General features: G+C 46.6%; 1 protein-coding gene across 4 annotated transcripts in view; it reads left to right on the top strand.

The window, feature by feature from the left end:
- DPF3 (double PHD fingers 3) overlaps positions 1 to 19,540 on the top strand; it is a 193,615-nt gene that overhangs the window by 131,170 nt on the left and 42,905 nt on the right. For all 4 annotated transcript variants that reach the window (XM_090271089.1, XM_090271088.1, XM_090271086.1 and 1 more), the window contains exons 5-6: positions 4,373 to 4,468; positions 12,069 to 12,147. In XM_090271089.1, the coding sequence (XP_090127215.1) occupies positions 4,373 to 4,468; positions 12,069 to 12,147 (175 nt within the window). The remainder of the gene's footprint in view (positions 1 to 4,372; positions 4,469 to 12,068; positions 12,148 to 19,540) is intronic.

Below are 19,540 nucleotides of genomic sequence, written 5' to 3'. Positions count from 1 at the left end.
TGTACTTTATTTTCTGTTTTCTTCCAGTAGGCTGTAAACTCCTCAGGAGCAGGTGTCTTTGTCTGTTCCGCTCACTACTCTCTATCTCAAGCACCCAAACAGTGCCTGGAACACAGGGAATATTTATTGAGAGGGTGCATGAGCGAACCGGGTCCTGAGTTTCCCATCCCCAGCCCTTTCTCTCTCCAACAACACTGTCCGCTTTCTTAGCTGGCCTTTCATCCCGAAGCAGAGTTCTGCTCGCGTCACCCCCTTGCTAAAAAACGTACCTACAACACTTTTTGTTTCCTACTCAATGGATCCAAAATGATGAGTGTGCTCTTCCTGGGCCTCCTCTCTGCTCCTAACCTAGTTTTGAGGCTTATTTCCCACTAACCCTTCACTTCCTCTGTTTCAGCCTTCTTCTGTGCCTTTGGTCATGCTGTGCCCTTGATCTGATGTACGTTTCTTCCATCTCCCTGTGTACCAAGTCCACCCGTCTTTCAGGCTCAGCTCCAATGCCACCTTCCCCATGGAGCCTTTCTTTATCCCCCCACAGCTGGAGGATCTCTTTTTGCCTCTGGCATTTTTTTGCTATTCATATATTACGCTGCATTTGTGGACTTTTATTTAGATCTTTGAAGTCAACATCTGTCACATCTGTATTGCCTAGTGGAGTTTTTTTTTTTTTTTGCTTGTTTAGTGTAATGTGACTGAATCAGTGAATGGGACAAAGCCATTACTTAGAAGTCTTGATGCTTTAAAACCCTTTCCCTTTAAAGCGGGCGATGGGTTTGAGCTCTTCTCAGGTGGCATTGGGTCAGTATATGGGTTGTCATTGTGGAATTGCATCACCGTCGTCCATGATGTAAATGGAATGTCTGCTATGCACAGAGCATGGGGCTACCACCTCTTGGCCTAGAAGCTGAAACCAGGACCATAAGCCAAGTGAGTTTACATGTTTGCAGTAAATGGACAGTATTGCCGATTTTTTCATTCATTCATTTAACAAGAGCTTATTGAGTGCCTCCTCTGAGCAGGTATTGCGCTAAGTTCTAGGGAAAGAGAGAAACCAGGAGAGACCGCTCCTCTCTGCTCATTTTTACAGTCTGGGGTGACATATAGACAGAAACCAAATAAACAGGTAGAAGAGTTGTATTTCAGGATCCATGGCATGAAGAGAACAGAGTATGAAGATTTGTAAGAGAAGGAACAGATTCTAGGGAGTGTCCTAAGGGACACAGGGACTTAACCTCAGTTCTGTGGGATGAGAAAGAGCCAGCCAACTGAGGACTTTAGGGAAGAGCTCCTGGGCAGAACAGTTTGCTCGAAGTCATCAAGGTAGGTCTGAGCTTGTCGTGTTGAAAGAACAGACAGAGGGTCTCTATGGCTGGAGTGCAGTGCCGGGGGGGGGGGACAAGGGCCTCAGAGGCAGTGGGAGGGGTGAGTGGGGCCAGACCACTCCTCCAGCCTCCCAAGACATGGAAGAGGCTCTTGATTTCAGGAAGCCAATGGAGGACTTTAATCTGGGCAGTGGATTTGTGTTTCATTAAGATCCCTCTGGTCCCCTTGTGGAGAGGAGACTGGATACAGGGCCAACAGTGGAAGGAGGGAAATCAGGAGGTTTCTACAGTGTTCCAGGCCAGAGAGAATGGCATCTTTAAAGAGGAATTCCTTATTTAAAAAAAATAACCACAAACCATTGTTATCACCTCCGTAAAGACTGTTTAGAGTTACAGGGAGAAAGTTATTTTAAAATGTGTTTGTTTTCCAGATAATGTCTTTGGACAGGGAATGCAAGTGTGTTACTGGAGGATCGGCTGTATCTCTAGTGGGACACCTCTGCCCTTCCCTCCTAATACAGGATACCCCTCTTCTTCCTGTGCCTGGAATACGACCTTTGTTTATTATAGGATCTCTTGCCTCCTCTGGAGTTGTGTAGTATCAGGGCCTTGTTGCAGGAAATGCAGACACACTGGGGAGGCTGCCATCACATCTGAGGCCTGGGGCACACACAAGAATGTCTAGAGACACAGAGAAGCTGGTGGGACGAGGGAGGGATGGAGCCTGAGGGAGAAGTCAGTTTACTCCTGGACAGGGAGGCCGTGCGCCACTTCTGTGGACTAGCTCAGCTGTCTTCCCCAGTCTTTCACTTTCCAACCTAGAGTTCGTATTGCAGGTAATAAATATCTTTGTGATGAAAAATGAAGGGAGTCTGAATTGTGCTGAGGTGCTAGAGGCAATGACCTTTAAATTCAAGGCACTTAGAACTTCCTGTGATTAAATGACTTCAAGACTCAGAAAGTTTGCAGTATGGCTGTATGAGGAGGAACAGCAGTGGTAATAACCACAGCTTTTCACCAAAGGCTGCAGAGCATTTGACTAGGCCTTGTCTTGCTTGGCTTTCACTCATGCTCCCACTAACCTGTCAAGAAGCCAGGATGCAGGGGTGTTAGGAGGCTTGCCTGGGACCCATACCAGCGTTTCCTAGATGTAGGCCAGAGGCCATGTCCAGCAGACAGTGCTTCTCTGTTAGATGGCTAAGGTTGGTCGAGAGACCCATAAGTCTGTCAGCTGATGGCTTCCCAAATAAACCTAGTAGAGAAGCCAGAGAAGAATTTACTAGACCTGTTCTGAGTGTTTTGGGAGGATTTGGTAATTAGCAGTGTCCTGACCCCTGTGATTGGAATAGAATTCTCTGATGAGAAGGCAGTGGGAGAAGGTCAATGGTAACTTAACTCCTGGGGCTTTCTGCTTTGAGGACAGGCCAAAGGCATTGTCCAGGAGGCCACCTGAACGATGATGGTGATACCAGATATATCAGTGTGGTACATGCTGCTTTTAAGCCTTTTCATAGCTGTGTGATTATCATACCATCACCACAGAGGGGGTGTTGTTTTCCTGTAACATGGTGCCCACCCACTTGGCTGGCCTCATCTTCGGTCAGTCAGCCTCTTCCTGAGCTACTCAGCTCTGGTCCCGATGGCCTTCTTTCTGCTCCCTGAACAAGTCACATTGCCTTTCCCTGCCTCAGGGAGTTTGTTCATGCTGTTCCCTCTGCCTAGAATACTTCCCATTCTTCCTTCTCGCTTCCAAGGCTAGTCTTCTTTCTCCTTTACAGCTCAACTTTCTTCGGTCACTTTTTCAGGTAAGCCTTACCTGATCCTCAGATTAGTTAAATTTCCTTCTATCACCCTTCGAAGAACAGCTTGAACTTGCTTGTCACTGTTTTTTATAGCAGTTGTAGTTACATGGCTATCTGTGTTGTTTAAATCTGTCCTCTCTTCACTAGACTTTCCAAAGCTATTTGGAGCCTGGACTGTAGCCATTTGGTGGCTTGTCTAGCATGGCACCTGCTATGTAGTCAGCACTAGACAAATGTTTGTTGGTTGAATGAGTGAATGAATTTCTGTTTTATAATTAGAGAAACAGGCCCATAAAGAAACCCCCAGTACTCCTGACATGGAGTCCAGTGAGTTCCATGCTTTCTCTCCCCTCATCCCACTCCCACTCTGGGGGCTGGCTCATCTGCCACAATCTTCTATCTCTCCCTTAGACCTAGAGATACATGCCTCCCTCCCGTCCCTCAAAGGGAGTGAAGTGGTCAGGTCCCTACAGGAAGGATATGCCATATACGCCTTGGCATCTTTAGACAAGGGCTGAAAAACAAATGGGAAACACTGAGCTGGTGAACCTGACCTTGCTTTGGTCATGGATTTGCTGGATAATCTTGCGAAGTCAAACATGTTTGCAGCCTTGGTTTACTCACTTCCAAAATGAGAATGGGATTCCCATCTACAGTATGACACATAGAGCTGTCAAAAAGAGAATTACATTTATGATCTTTAAGCTCCGTTACAAGTAATGTTCTGTAAATGAAAACAGATTCTTTTTTTCCTTAAATAACAATGGGTGATTATGAAAAACACATTAATGTCAAATTCTGGTCAGATGAACAGGAAGTTACTTGTTTTTATCAAACAAGGCAGGGTTCCAGCACAGCAGGGGAAGGAGAAACCTATTTTCATATTTAGGAACAAAAGGAAAATTACATTGAAGAATGTAAGTTTTGACAAAACATCTTCGGTCCACATAGAAAGTTGCTCCTACCAGAGTATTTTCTTTTTAGTAAACCCTTCTTGGTCAGAAGGAGTTGTAAAAGGTCAGTGTTCTGGGAGGACTTGGCTGGAAGGGGCCCAGGGGTTTGCGAGTTGGCACTGCCAAGCCCTCCAACTCTGGGCAGCCTGTTGGGCATCCTGCTTCCCAAGGAACGGCTCACCTCCACTTCGTTAAAGCATGACAGCAAAATGGACTGGCCCCCGGATTACCCTCTGATGGTTCTTTTTTTGCATGTTATTTCTTATCTCCTCTCTTCATTTTCTTGCCATTTCAGAGGGTTTTGGAAAATGAGGAAAACGTCGAAGAAGGAAATGAAGAAGAGGATTTAGAAGAGGATATTCCTAAGCGAAAGAACAGGACCAGAGGACGGGTAAGCTGGGATGCCATGAGGGGTGAGAGTGATCAGGGAGGCCAAGGCCGCACAGAACACTGGTCCCCAGATTCGAGGTCCCGCCACACCATGTCCATGGTCTTCTATGCAGAATGTTCAGGGAAGAAAACCCAGAAGGGCTCTGATCCTAGGGGATAGCCTGTAAGAGTTGAGAGCCTGCGAGAGGAAGAAGAGGTGGAGGGTGCCCCGAGGGGATGCTGAGGGTGTGGGGAAGGTTGGAGGTCGGATCAGGGTGAGGGTGGAGAACAAGGAAAATGGACAGTTGTTCCTGTTATTTGCTCATAGAAGAAGGCTAAGTTTCCTGTCCTTAGGCATATCCCAGAGTGACAGAGTCAGGACACCTACTTTGGGGTGTGTTTTATTAGGCAGAGTAGGAGGACTACAGCTGATGGTTCCCAGGCAGGTGTGGCCTGGGCTTTGGGGGCTGGTGGTCTTGGAATGTGACAAGAAAACGCCAGAAGCCTGCGGAATGGCAGAGGGGACGTTTATGGGGGAAGGATTAAAAATATGATGAGAAAGTCCCTTGAGGAAGGGAACCAAACCAGGGTGGTGATCATAGCTGTTCAGATTTGTCCTCCAGAGTCCTCATGTTCAAGCCCAAAGGGGCTTCTTGTGGTCAACTTTAGGGGTCTGCAAGGACATCTGACAAAAACCAAGTGGAGAGGGTCCTCTGGGGCTAAACTACCACTTTTCATCTAGAGAATTAACTCTCTTAATCCTGTCTGGCTCCTTCAGGCTCTAGACGGACCCTTGCTTTTTTTCATGGCCAAAAGGCTAACCCTGGGTGCCCGGGGGAGTTGGATCTAGTGATAATTATGGCATACCTCTCAATCCCTGTGGTTCTTGTGCCTTCATATGTGGCAGAATCACCAGGAAAACCTGTCAGGACCCAATCCCAGAAGTTCTGACTAAAGAGGTCTGGGCTGGGGCCTGGAAAGCGATAGCATCACCAGTGTCCAGGTCACGGGTACACGTGGTCCAGCTGTGCCTGCCCTACTGAACGGCCCCAGACCTGGCACAGGAGCTGGCCTTTCCCCGTCCAGGCAGGCGGCCCTTGATGCTGCACACCTTACATAGTTGGCACCCAGCATTAGCAGTGATTACTGTTTTGACATTCTTGTTTTTCTGTTCTTTTCTTCCACTTTTTGTTGGTTTGCATGTTTTATTTTTTTAATGTGTGAAAATATTTGAAAGCACATACCTCAGTGTATATCTCTTAACATATCACTATCATACCAATAAAAAGAACAACTGTTCTGATATCTCCTATCCAATCCCCGATCATTTCTCCCTGATTTTCTAAAAAATACTTTTACAGTTATTTTGTTTGAAACTTAAGCCTCTTGGATTCTACAACATAACATTTTCTTTGCTATACCCTACCTCACACACATATATATTTTTTCTCCATGCCATTTATTTGTTGAAGAAGTTGGGTGGTTTGGTCTTAAGGAATTTCTCACATCCTAGATTTGGCAGGCTGATGGTATTTAAAGTGTTCCTCTCTCCTCTTTATTTCCTGCAAACTGGTAGTTTGATTAGACACTTGATTGGATTCAGGATATTTATGTGTGTGTAAATATTTTTTTTTGGTGGGGGCAAGAATCTTTCCTAGGTGTGATGTGTGCTTCTTATTGCATCACATCAGGAGGCATATGTTGTCCGCCTGTGCTGCTTCTGGTGGCAGTGAAATTCATAGGTGGTCGTGAAATTCATAGGTGGCTTTGGATGTTGTCAGCCTGTCCCTTCTTACACTCCTAAAGTTCCCCATGGAGTTTTCACCTAATTGTTTTAGCGACCATTGATGAACTTGCCAAGACCCATGAGTTCATCGGAGGTTACAAAAGAATGAATATCTAATTCTGTCATGAAAGGAAGCTTTAGAATGTAGAATTTATGTGCTTTTTGTGAACTTCAGGAGCTATGTATCACCTCCAGGCCTGTTTCCTTCCCTTCCCTCAGCCCAAGCCAAACTTACGTGAGTAGATTGTGGAAGAGGGAATGGTCTTCACACGTCCTCCATTCCCAACCTAAACATAGATGATTGAACTCACAGACATTGGATATGAATGGGGGAGTCTTTGTAAGAACACCAGCTGTAGCGGCAGCAGCCATTTTTACTTATTGTGTACTGACTCTACACCAGGCAATGTGGCGAGGCTCTTTACACTAAGAACTACCACACGGAGAGTGATAACTGTGTACTTCGTACTTCATTCACGGCATTGGCCACACACAGCTACTGAGCACTTAAAATGTTGCTAGTTCAAATTGAAATGTGCTGCAAATGTAAAATACCGGATTTTGAAGACAGACTATAAAAAGAATACCGAACATCTCCTTCATATTCAGTATTTTTATATTGATTACATACTGAAATGATAATATTTTGGCTATATTGGGTTAAGTAAAATAGATTATTAAAATTAATTGCACCTGTTTCTCTTTTTATTCTTTTTTAAAAAAATGTGTCTACTGGGAAATTTAAGATGATGTGTGGCTTGTGTTGTATTTCTAGTGGCCAGTACTGCTGCTTTCATTCCCATGAGTTGGTATTATTATTTCCAGAGAGGTTAAGTGACTTGCTCAAGGTCATCCCACCCAGTAAGGAAGAAGGCAGGATTTGAACATAGGTGTTTTCCACTGGGTCCTGCGTGGCCCCATCTCCAGCATGTGGCCAGCGAGCACTTTTTGAAATGAATTATTGAATGGTGGAAGTCATATTTCAGCTCTGAGAGAGCCGAGAGAAGACCCGAGCGGCCAACTCTGGGCCCACCTCACGCTGGCCAGGGGGCAGTTGAATGCTCCACATTGTGCAGTGACATTGTGGACATGTCACCCATGGTGGGAGCCATGGGAGGGCCTGGAAGAGTGTAGGTGAGCCTGCCTGGGCTGGAAAAGGGTATGAAGCTGCTCAATTAAGCCACTGTTTAATGTAGTGTATTCAAGCTGCTGTTGGCTCTTGGAGAACAGTCACCCCTATTTCTGCCGTCAGGACTGAAAGGCCATTTAAGACTGTGCATTTCTATATGTGTCCTCAGGACTCTGCATCAGTATCACCTAGGAGATTGTTAGGAATGCAGGACCCCACACTTCACCCTGGATGGACTGAATTAGAGTCTGCACTTCAGTAAGACCCTCAGGTGCTTTGTGTGCTCATAGAGGAAGCCAGGCCTAAGGTAGAGTTTACAAGAACAGCCTATGGGTGAATTACATAACCTCTGTGACCTTAACCAAGTTACATATGTACTCTGCGCCTCACTTTCTTCATCACTAAGATGGGAGCAATAGTACATAGCCACGTTTGAGTGCTTAATAAAGTCTAGATATTGTTAGGAGGGTATAAGCCAAGGGAACAACAGTTCTCTGAGTTCTGACCGTGGAGATTCCCTGAGGGGTGAAAGAAACTCAGACCCAACAATTAATGATTGTATCTCTGATAATTTTAGTTCAAGAAATCTAAGCTCTTTAAAATTTACAAAATTCTTGTGAGTCATTCATGTGACTTATTATCGAGCAATCAATCAGTAAGTATTTATTGATGCATTGTGGTGTAGTCCAGTGCTTCTCAAACTTTAACATGCATATGAAGCACCTGGCCTTCTTATTCAACTACAAGTTGTGATGCAGTAGGTCTGGGGCGTGCGGACTGAGATCTTGCCTAGCTCCACGGTGATGTCAGTGCTGCTGATCTGAGGGCCACACTTTAAACAGCAAAGAGAGAGCACTGGCTCTCAAAATTTCTTTTTTGCATCAGGAATTCTTCATTAAAAATAACTGAGAGCTCTCCAAAAGCTGTTGTTATGGTAGGTTCTAACTAGTGACACCATATTAGTCTTCAAAGATTCGAACTTTAGCAAGGGCAAGAGAGAGGCAGGAATTTAGGATTGGGCAGGAGTAAAGCACCCGGGAAGCTTCTGGCCTCTACGTCTTCCGTCATTCTCCTCTCATACGACTACTTTTCTGCCTCTCTGTGCACGCGGCCCCCATAGTTCCTAAATTGATGGGTCCCCAGTTCAAGTGGCCTGTGCTTAACTAGGATCACTTTCCCAATTTCAAGTCCTTTGGAACTAGAGTCTGATCTGTCCAGCTTAGGTCAGGTGTCCACTCCTGAGCCAGCCAATCAGCTGTGGCCAGCGGAGCAAGGCCATGTGGTATAGTTAAGGCTGTCGTGGCCTACCACTGTGTGAATGGGAAATGGAGTGGCTGGGGTGGGCGGTTCTCAGAGAGGGAGAACTGGTTTTTTGGAGGTAGTCAGCTTTGAAGTTTTCTCTAACAGAGTCTGAACACCTTGGTCCTGCTTCTACTGGTTCTATGACTGTGGACAAGTTATGAACCCTCCCTGGACCTGTTTCTTCCAGTGCCAGATGGGAATAATATTATTTGCTCTAACTTATAGGGTATTGTAGGAATTAACTGAACTAATATATGTGAAAGAGCTCTGGATGCTTATGCCCGTCACAATGCTAAGTGTTGGGGAAGCGTAATAGAGTATGAAAGCATCTTTGCTCTCAAGGATGTTGGAATTAAACAGGGCAAAATGCTAACAGCCATGCCACAATGAGAAAGCACCAGGCTTCTGACTGTGCACAACCAAATGCAGTAAGAGTTCAGAGGAAAGAGGGAGGGAGCTTGGGCGAGGAGGGGAATAATTTGCTGAGCACTTCCTGTAGACGTAGCGCTGTCCCCTGGGGTTCACACGCCCTTCGTTCTTTCTCAGCAGCTCTGCAGTAGACGTGTTCCTCCGCCCATTGTACAGTTAAGAAAGATAAAGCTTCGAGAAATAACTTGTCCAGAGACACATGGCTTGTGTTTAAACCTGTGTCTGACTTTAAAGCTAATGCTGTTTTTGCTCCTCAATGTGGCAAGAAGAAGATCCTTGGGGGAGTGGGATGAGAACAGGACTAAAACATGGATCCCATGGGGATGGACAGAGAGGCTGGTCCATGACAGGGACCAGTAAAAGCACAGGCGTGGACAGAGCATGAGCTTGAGGTGAACTGAAGGGGATTAGCATTGGGCTGCCATTGGATGTGCCAGTGGGTTTTAGATGGCTGTGAATGAATGGCCATCGGTTCCTGGCCTTCACTGCTTTTGTCCAATTGGTCTAGGAGTCACACAGGATGGATTGGGTAGGTCAATGCGGAGGTAGATCAGCAGCAATTTAGGGGTCAGTGGATGAGCTCCTGGATTAAAATGCGGCATAAAGGTAAATGCAAAGCCTAAAGTGACCTTTGAAGGAAGAAACACTAGCATTGGCTATAGAGGATGAAGGAGAAGCATCAAAGATGCTGATCCACCGACTGATCAATCGATTCATTTATTCAGTAAATGTTTCTTGTTTCTTGAGTGGCTGGCCCTGTGCCAGCCTCCAAGGATAGTAGTGGCCCAGATAGACATATGCCCCACCCTCATGTGGGGGTGACAAAAAAATGAAGTACATCGACCCATGTATGATAAAATGTCAGACAATGTTAAGTGTTGAGATGAAATGAAAATCAGGGTAGTGGGAAGAGAATGATGGAGAGGGTACAGTGGACATATGTTCATCAGGGAGGGCTTCTCTGAGGAGGTGACATTTGAGCAAAATGAGTAGGTTTCTGAGTTTCCAAGTGTGAGATATTCCAGGAGACTTTAATAAGAGGTCTTCTGCCACATCCTCTCAGTACCCTATAGTGATGACCCTGTTTTGGAGTCGAGGGGACTGAGGTACAGGGAGAGTGTGGGAGCCCGTGGTCACCCTGCTGGTCAGGCCTGCAGAATGAAATGAAACCCTGGCTCCCCCACTTCCTGCTGGCTGGGCTCTGTGCTTCCAGTTTTGCAGAACTCCTCCTTCTCCCTGGCGGTGTTTTTAGTCCCTCAGAGCCCATCCTGAGTCTGCTGTTGCCTCGGCATTCTGCCTGACTTGCTCTCACCTGCTGCAAAGCGACTGTGACAGGGCTGCGGGCTGCACATGCCAAGCTATCCCTGACTTAACCGAAGGAGTGTTGGGAGGTGGGGACAAGGGCAGCTGACTGGGAACAGGCTTGGCGTCATGGGCACCCCAGGGCGACTGCCAGTGCACCTCACAGCTCCCTCTTTGGATCAACTCTTGAGTAATGAGGGTGAGGGGAGGAAGCTGCTGGCTGGCTGGGGTGTGTGTGTGTGTGTGTGTGTGTGTGTGTGTGTGTGTGTGTGTGTAGGGGTGAGGGACTGGGAGGCAAAGAGGGGGAAAGAGCAGGGGAAGGGCGGGAAGGAGAGGGCTGGAATTCTAAAATTTGTTTTGGAGAGAGACAAGCTAAGGGAGGTGGTGGAGGTGGTGACTTGCCAGGTGGTGTTGATTGTGAAGTATGTGGTTCTGTGTGTGTGTGTGTGTGTGTGTGTGTGTGTGTGAGAGAGAGAGAGAGAGAGAGAGAGAGAGAGAGAGAGAGAGAGAATGAGAGAGAATGAGAACATCTGAGGCATTCTGACCCTGAAGTCCCTAGGGCTACATTTCCAGGCCAGGCCCCTAGGACATCCCCATTTTCCCTGCATCCCGGGTTGCTGCCATGTTTTATTTCTCATCTGCTCTGTCTTCCTCTCTGCCCCCAAAGACCCCAGCAAGCCCTTTCCTTGGTTGGAAGTTCACTGCTACTAATCACCAGAGTGACTCTGAGGAGGCTGGGGTGCTAACACGTGACCAGTGTGCGACTTACAAAGGTTTAAAAATAAACCTTGCTGCATTCTCGCAGCTACTGTCCCGGGGCCGCCGAGCTGCCAGCTCTCGCCCTAGCTTGTCTCTTCGGTCCTCGCAGGGAGAGCTCTTCTCCCCCGTCCCCAGGCCATGCTGGCCCATCCTGGTGTTGGGCACAGGGCTGTGGCGTCAGCAGTCCAACTTCAGGAGGCCATGAGCGGCCACGGTCTCTGTCACTGGCTGGAGGCTCGAGGTGGACCACACAGAGTGGCTCAGCCGAAGCCCGCCCCTGTGGCGTTGCCGAGCAGGGGAGGGGAGCTCCTCACACTCTCCAGGCTTGTGCCCTGGGCGCCGGTGCCAGGCCTGGCTGGCTCTTGAGACTTGAGCGGAGGAGTGGAACAAAGGAGCTTGGCCTGATAACCGTAATTATGCTACTGCTCCAATACGCCCATCATCTGGTCAGCTGCAAGGAGCAGTTGCCATCTACATTTGGTACCGACAAAGCTGGAAAGCTTAGGAGTTGGAGGAAGAGGGCCTGCTAGCGACAGCAGAATGTGGAAATTTGGTCAGTAGAGGCTTTGCAGTGAGACTACCCTGAGTTAATTCCTGGTTCTGCACTTAGTGGCTGCGTGGCTGTAGGCAAGTTACTTACCCTCTCTAATTGCCTCAGGCTCCTGATCTGCTAAAGGGAGCTCATAGTAGCACCTCCCTCTGGGAGTGTGAATAGCTGAGCGATTTGGGGCAAGTTACCTAACCTCTCTGGGTCTCAGTTTCCTGGCCTGTAAAATGGGGTTGGTATTGGGACAGATGTGATGGGAGCTGAGTGAGGAGATGCAGGTGAAGCACTCAGCGCCTCCCAGAGCACGTGCTCAGGAACTGTGATGATTATCTGAATAACACGCATCGTGATCCCCAATGTCTCCCCAGGCCCGTGGCTCTGCAGGTGGCAGGAGGAGGCATGACCCCGCCTCTCAGGAAGACCACGACAAACCTTATGTCTGTGACAGTAAGTACAGGCGATGCCCCTTCCTTCTCCTGCCCCTGCCCCACTATCCCCTGTGCTCCCTTGGCTTGCGGGCCCCACCCCTGGGGCCTGCACCCCCAGCTCGCATGCCTGCCCTTCACCACAGCCACTGCCTCCTCTTGCTCCTGCTGGCACCAGGTTTCTGCATGAGGAGAGCAAGCGGGGAGGCCTCCCCACCTTGGGACTGTACTCCTCTCTCTGGTCGTACCCTTCTTTATATTTTTCCTCCTGTTCTTTTTCGTTCACTCTGTCTCCTGAAGATGCACCCCCTATTTCTTGGTCAATTTCAGAGATTTACAAACAAAAGCATAAATCAAAATCCTCCAGCAGAGATGCTTTGTTTTTGTGTCTTTTCACTCGTTTCCCTTTAATTTCCTTTTTTCCCCTTTCTCCTGGCCTACATAGGGCAAGTTATGAATCTCCCACTGATGGTGACTTAGTTAGTAAATGGCCTTCGCTCCATCTCCAGCCGTTCTGGCTTGATTCTGAAACATCTTCTGGACAGGCGGCTGTCCCGCTCCTGGGTTTCAGGTCCGCAGGCAGAGCTGGGGAGGGCCCTGGGACGGTGCTGGGAGCAGTGGGGGTGGGTGGACCTCCAGAAACCTCCAGCTTTCGCAGGCTTTGCTGTCAGCCGGAGAGCTTTTGTCTCTCTCACCTACCAGAGCATTGGACGGCGGGTTTGGAGTCCTCGCCCTAGTTATCTTCTCACTGTATCGAGTGCCATCTGCTCATTCCACGGCAAGGGCCGCCCTGGAAACCGCACTCCCTGACCATCTTCCCTTCTTGCCGTCTGTTTCTGAGGATGCAGAGCTCTGCCCAGGACAGGAGGGGCAGCGGTGGGAAGGGCAGCGGTGGGAAGGGCAGTGCACGGCTGAGGCAGGGCCCTGGTACAGCGGCCCCTTCGGGCATCCGCCCGCCTTGCCAGTGTCTGCAGTCTGTGAAAGCAGGGAGAGGACTGGGAAGATGGGGGTGGTGCCATTTTCCTTCTATTCATTGGCCTCTCCTGATTTCAAAAAGTTGTTCTGTGTCCGGTGGGGTGACAGCTGGCTGGAGGACATTTTGCTAGAAGACCTCAAACTCCATGACCTCCATCTGGCTGCTTAATACACGATGCAGATGACATTCTTGAGACAACTCACTGCAGGTGACATCTCCATCCCGAAGCAATTCCATTTTAGGATGAGGAGAGAGCAGGGCGTGCGGTCTGGTTCCTCTTGCTGTGCCAGGAGGTGCCTGCTTCGGTGTGGGTCTTACTTTCTGAATGGGGTTCAAAAAAGCCCAAGCATGCTGACCTTGGGGAGACTGGCTCAGACCCCACAGAACAGGCCTTCTGACTAAGGCTGGAGCAGCCCAGCTATCAAGAATGCCAACAACTGCTTTGGAACTGGGGCTTTGCCTCTTCGTTCCTCTTTTAAAAAGCTTTATTTTTGTCATGTGATTCTTCTGCTACCCTCGATAGTGGAATTACTACACCTCTCATTAGATTCTCAGCCAATAAGAATCCCCTATATTCTCAGGCACACCACGCGCATCCACCTTCACCCACCTCTCAGTGGGCCCTCTCCTCGCTCCTTTGTCTGACATCTGCCTCCACAAAGCACCCTTTGTGGGTGACCTTGTCTTGCCTGGCTCCCTCTTTCTGCACAGAGTGCTTGCATCACACCTCTCTCCCCCAGCTCCGGTGACTTTGTTTTAGGGGCTCTCAGTGTAATTCGCTTTTCCTGTTCCCCTCCCCACAGGGTCTTTTCCTCCTTCTGTTCATGCTTTTGTACTTGGGAGGCCTGATCACCGGCTTGACATTGGTTTTCTGGAAGTCTCTGCGGCTGAATTCTTGGCTCTGCCTGCATAGCCACTGCCTCCCTTTTCCTCTCCCAGCAGAGCAAGGTCCACCCCAGATTGCCCTTCTCTTTCTGGCTCTCTTAGGAAACTGTGTGGCAGCTCGGTGATTAATAGGCTTTATTTTTATCTGGTGCCCTTCAGACATGTGATCCTTTGGGATAGGAATGACCTTTGGAGAGGTCACGAGGCCCACCCCACACCCCCGAACTCAGCAAAGAGTGCTTTTAATAATCTCTAATGCATCCTAAGTAGAGAGGTGTCTGGTCACCTCCTTGAATGTCCCCAGGGATGGTGTTACCATAAGCTGACCTTTCTTCCATGATTCTAATGGTGCTTTGAATGATTGTTTTCCTTAATAAGAGCTGAAATTTTTGTCTTCTACAGGGCCCCTTATCTTTTGTGCATCTTTTCCCATCAAACGGGTACATTGAGAATTTTGACTGTTCTGGAGGTGCTTGTGACACCTCTTTGTATTTTTAAGAGGTTTACCTAGGGCCACATCCGATAATCTCTGACAGCCTGCTCTGAGTTCCCTTCCCGGGTTACACTGAAGCTCAGCACTCCCACTGGAAGTAGCACCAAGGCCAGTTGGCCCAAAGAGTCACAGAACACATTTCCGTGTTTATTTTGCACATCATCGTAACGCCACCCACATCCATGGCGTATAGAAGTGTCTGACTGCCCCATTGCACTGTGCGCGGTCGGCAGGTTCAGATGCCTGTGTGTGTGCTCTTTTCTATTTATGCATTTGAGTATTTGTCTGTAAATCACTCAGCATTTGGCTCTACTGAGTCTCAATAAAGAGATATAATAATATGTGACTTCAATATACAGGATTCAATCAAAGCAAATTTAAAGACATTGCCCAGTAGTTAAATTTCATTCTCCACAGATTTGTGATCGCTGCCATTTTTGTATCATCTGTGGTTTGATTTGCATAATCCCCACTCCATCTTTCAAGTTATTTATGAAAATATTAGGCCACCTTGGACCCTACCACCTCTTGCCAGGTTTATATGGATTGGTAATAGCTACTTTACAGATGTGATTGTATTTAACCCTTCCTGGTGTATATTTCTAAATATAGTTGTCCTGTTCTGTGCTTGGTCCAAGCTTCCCTTTCATGATGGATGGTTGAAATATTATCTTAGCTGTTAACTTCAGGTGATAGATAGTTTGCCTATTGCCTTTCACTCAGTCGTTGAATTTATTTCATCTCAGAGAACTATTAAATCATCTGAACATGATTTATTTATTTTTACCCAATCCATGGTATGTGTGTAAATGAATACTTCATTTTCCAGCAAGAAACTAATCTCTGTTAATTATCCTAATAGTTTACCAAGCTTAAGGATTAAAGTTCTGTTTCTTCCCTCTCAACCTCTTGCTGAGGAAAAGTGTTCATTACCCACAAACAATGCAACTGAATATAACTTTGTGGGAAAGGCTGTCGTGCTTGTCAAAGTGTGGATTTGGACCATCGGCACAGAGATAGCCTAGATGTTTATTAAAATGTGGACTCCCTGGGCCTCACACCAGACCCCTTGCCTCGGAACCACTGGGAGCAGGCCCAGGGACCTGCATCTTTTGAGAGCTCCTGAGGGAGGACTTATGAATACTGAGTTTTGAGAATGACTAGTTTACTTCATCCAAATTTGAAGGTTTCTGGCCAATTGCTCAGCCCTTCTTTATTCACTGCTTTTTGCATTTGGAAGTTCTGGAGTCTTCAGGAATTCTCCAGGCTGAGTGTCCCTGGCTTGCATCATTGTTTATAATTGATCTCTTTAGAATCTTTCCAATTCTTTCAGCAATGATAAAATACTCAGCAGTCCCATGTACAACTCAGCAATTCAGCACTTGACATTAATTTATTTAATAGCTTTAAATCCTAACAGTTTCATTAGCCCCCTTTTATATGTGATTATCATAATAACTGGATATAGACATAGGAAAGGAATCCTTGGATTTGGGCTACTGGGATGTTTTAAAAATCACTTCAAGAGTTTGCCTCTTCTCTTCCTAACTGCACCTGACTCTGAATTTTCTGTTAGCATCATTGGGACAGACTCCTGATGAGAGATCTGCTTTTCCATTTTCTTTGTTCAAGGAGCATCATAAGAAAGAAGATGACAGTGATGGGGTGAGATTCAGGAAGAGGAACAACATTTTGTTTCTAAGCCTTAGCTATTTACAGAGGAGCAAAGCATACATTTGCCCTTTTGCTTATCACAGAGGAAAGGATTTGTGAAGTTCTTTTTTTCTTAAAATTAAAAAAAAATTAATTTTAATTTTTATGGAACATTTAACATTTAAATGTTAAATTTAATTTAAAGAACATTTAACATGAGACCGACTCAACAAATTTTTAAGTGTACGATATATATTGTTGAATGTAGGTATAATAGTCCTTCTCTATATCCCGGTTCACTTATTGCGGCCTCACTGTATTGCGGGGTTTTAAAAAATATTATATTTAATTATTCTTTGCAGATTTTTCACTATATCGCAGGATTTTGCGGTACTGTATATGTATGTTATTAAAGTTACGTAGGTTTAAAATTGTAGAATATGTTTAAGAACACAAATAGTGCTTATAAAAGTGTGGAAAAGGTTAATAAGGGAATGGGAAAGGTTAATAAGGGACTGGGAACGGTTTATAAGTGTGTGGGAAGGGTTTATAAAGCCTTAAAATATATACAAATACTAAAATAAAGGTAAGGTTCCTACTTCGCAGATTTTCACCTATTATGGGGGAGTCTGGAACGTAATACCTGCGATAAGTGCGGGAATACTGTACAATGTAGTCAGCAGATCTCTAGAGCTTATTCATCTTGCTTGATGCAAACTTTATGCCTGTTCCACTCTTTAAATGCTGTAAATTTGTCTTTTTAAGATACTATAATTGTGGAATAAGGCAGTATTTATTTATTCTGGTACTGGTTATTTTATTTAGTATAATGTCCTCAAGGTTCCTCCATGTTGTTGCATATAGAAAAATTTCCAGTTTTTAAAAGATAAGTAGTATTCCATTGTATGTATATACCTCATTTCCTTTTTTCATTCATCTGTTGGCATTTAGGTTATTTCCACATCTGGCTTTTTGTGAACAGAGCTGCAGTGGACATAGGAGTGCTAATATCTTTTTGAGATCCTGTTTTTAATTCTTTTGGATAAATACCCAGATGTGAAATTGCTGGATCATATGGTAGTTCTATTTTTGATTTTTTGAGGAACCTGCCTACTGTTTTGCACAATAGCTGCACTGTTTTGCATTCCCAACAACAGTGCACAAGTTTTCCAGTTTTTCCACATCCTCTCCAACACGTAATCTTTTGTTCCCAGTTTTTTCTAATCATGGTGGTAACTCCTGCTAGTGGGTACTTACAGTGTGCAGAGCACTGCGCTGATAAGCATTTTACATACATTTTTTTTTTCTTTCTGTAAATCCTCACACTAACCTTGAAAGGCAGGGCCAATTGACTTCAGTTTTCTGTGAAAATAGCTCAGAGAGGTGAAGGGACTTGTCTAAGATCACACAGCTGGGAAATGCCAAAGATGAGCTATGAATCCTGGTGCCTCCAGGTCTGGAGCTGACACAGCCTAGGCCATCTCCACACAAGCCGCGGGTGACATAGCCCTCCTTTCTGGAGTTTGGTCTTCCCTGCATACCCGTTTATGAGGTAAAGCCTAGTCCACTGTTGACAGATGGCTTCTTGGTGTCAGATTGGCAAGCTGGAGTCTGGTAATTATAATTGAAGTGGAATGAAATGGCGTAAACTGAGGCATTAAGGTGGATTAATGACAAAAGACTGGGAGCATGACTCATCTCTGAGTCATGACCAGTATTCACACATCAGGAGAGTCCTCTCCACTCAGCCGCCCTATCGGTGAGAACTTGGTTCGACACCTCCCTTACCCACAGACATATTTTTGATCATATGTGTATGGCCTGTGACTGAAAACACGACCTCTTCAGTATTACCTGCCTTCCAGAAATCCAATGGAGGTGTGACTGTGTCCAGTGGGACAGTGTCAGAGTAGGGTCTGGTCTGTCTCGTGCTCTTGCTGGCTGTGGCATATTGGAGCGGAGGGGTGTGGGGCAAACAGCAAGGAATCCAGGGCTCGGGTCCTGGTTCCACCCTCAGTGGCTATGGCACCACTTCCTTCACTTGTCAGTGAGGGTGTCTCCTTCCCTGAGTCTTTGACCTCCCCGATCAGCACTCCTCCTCCATGTTCTGGGCTCCTTTCTTCCCAGGCAGCAGCTTAATAGTGAGGCTCCTCACCCAGGAGACAGGTGCTGGACTGTGGCACGTCACGGACTCTGCCAGGCACTGGCCCCGGGAGCCACAGGCTGGGTGGACCGGCACGTGGGGCAGACACAGGGCAGTCCCAGAAAATCTGCCCCACTGCAGCCTCCTTAAAATCCCTCTGGTTTCCCCCATACCTGAGTGCACAGGGGGAATCAGGTGACTACTGCAGTCTTATTAAAATTTTTTTGAGGGCATTAGGGCTCCACATTCTCTGAGACTCCTGTGCTTTTAGCTTCAAGCTGCAGAGGAAAAGCCAATAACTACGGCCTTCAGGCTGGCTGCCCTTGTCACTGAAGGGAAGCCAGGCTCATCACTCAGTTGTCACAGCTATTATCTTGCAGGTCCTTGCATGGGGTGGGGTGGGGGGAGGGGTAGGAAAGGCTCTGTGCCCCAGAAACTTGATTTGTGGAGCAGGGCCTGTGGCATGGGACTGATCCCTGGAGATTGTGTGCATTTGTTATAGCAAAGCTGGGTCTGTTTAAATATTTAAATGCCATCATGTCATGGACACAGGTTGCAGACTGTCCCAGCAGGGCTGGCCAGAGGCATAGTTGGAGAGAGGCTGAAGCTTTTCTTTGACATCCTCATCGCCTCATTTCTCTTTTCCTTCGCTCCCACTGCCTGCCTCTCCGCTCCCACTCGCCCCACCCCCCCAGCCTTCTCAAGACTCTTGCCCATTGGCCCCCAAACCTAGGTTGGGCTCTTCTGGGCTGTAACTCAGACCCTCTTGAATGATTGTCTCATCCAGTTAGAATCTTGTTCTCAGCTGGCTGTTACTTGCTGCAAACTTTGTAGCAAAAAATTCTTATTAAGATGTTGATGACCAGTAACGGTAGATATTAACATCAGTAGAGGTTCTTTTTATTAAATTAAAAAAAAATGGAAATAGTATGTGTTCATTGCAGAAAAATTAGAAAAATAAAAATCATCCCCAGAACCTCACCCTGGGCAGTGTGGCTCAATTGGTTGGCGCATCGTCCAGTAAACTGAAAGGTTGCAGGTTCTGTCCCTGGTTGGGGTGTATACGAGAGGCAACCGATTGATGTTTCTCTCCTTTTCGCTCACCCTCCATAGACATGCCCTCAGCTGAGGATTAAAAAAATTAAAAATCACCCATAATCATACTCCTCAGAGATCACTTACATTTTTTGTTTTGATGCTATTTCAGGATTCCCTCTTTGTGTGTACACACACAGACACACATACACAATATATGATACATATCA

The sequence above is a fragment of the Furipterus horrens genome, unplaced genomic scaffold, assembly GCF_987537825.1.
Source record: "Furipterus horrens unplaced genomic scaffold, mFurHor1.1.pri manual_scaffold_3, whole genome shotgun sequence".
Taxonomy (NCBI): Eukaryota; Metazoa; Chordata; class Mammalia; order Chiroptera; family Furipteridae; genus Furipterus; species Furipterus horrens.
Note: the sequence above shows the minus strand (reverse complement) of the source record. Positions and strands in the feature narration are given on the sequence as shown.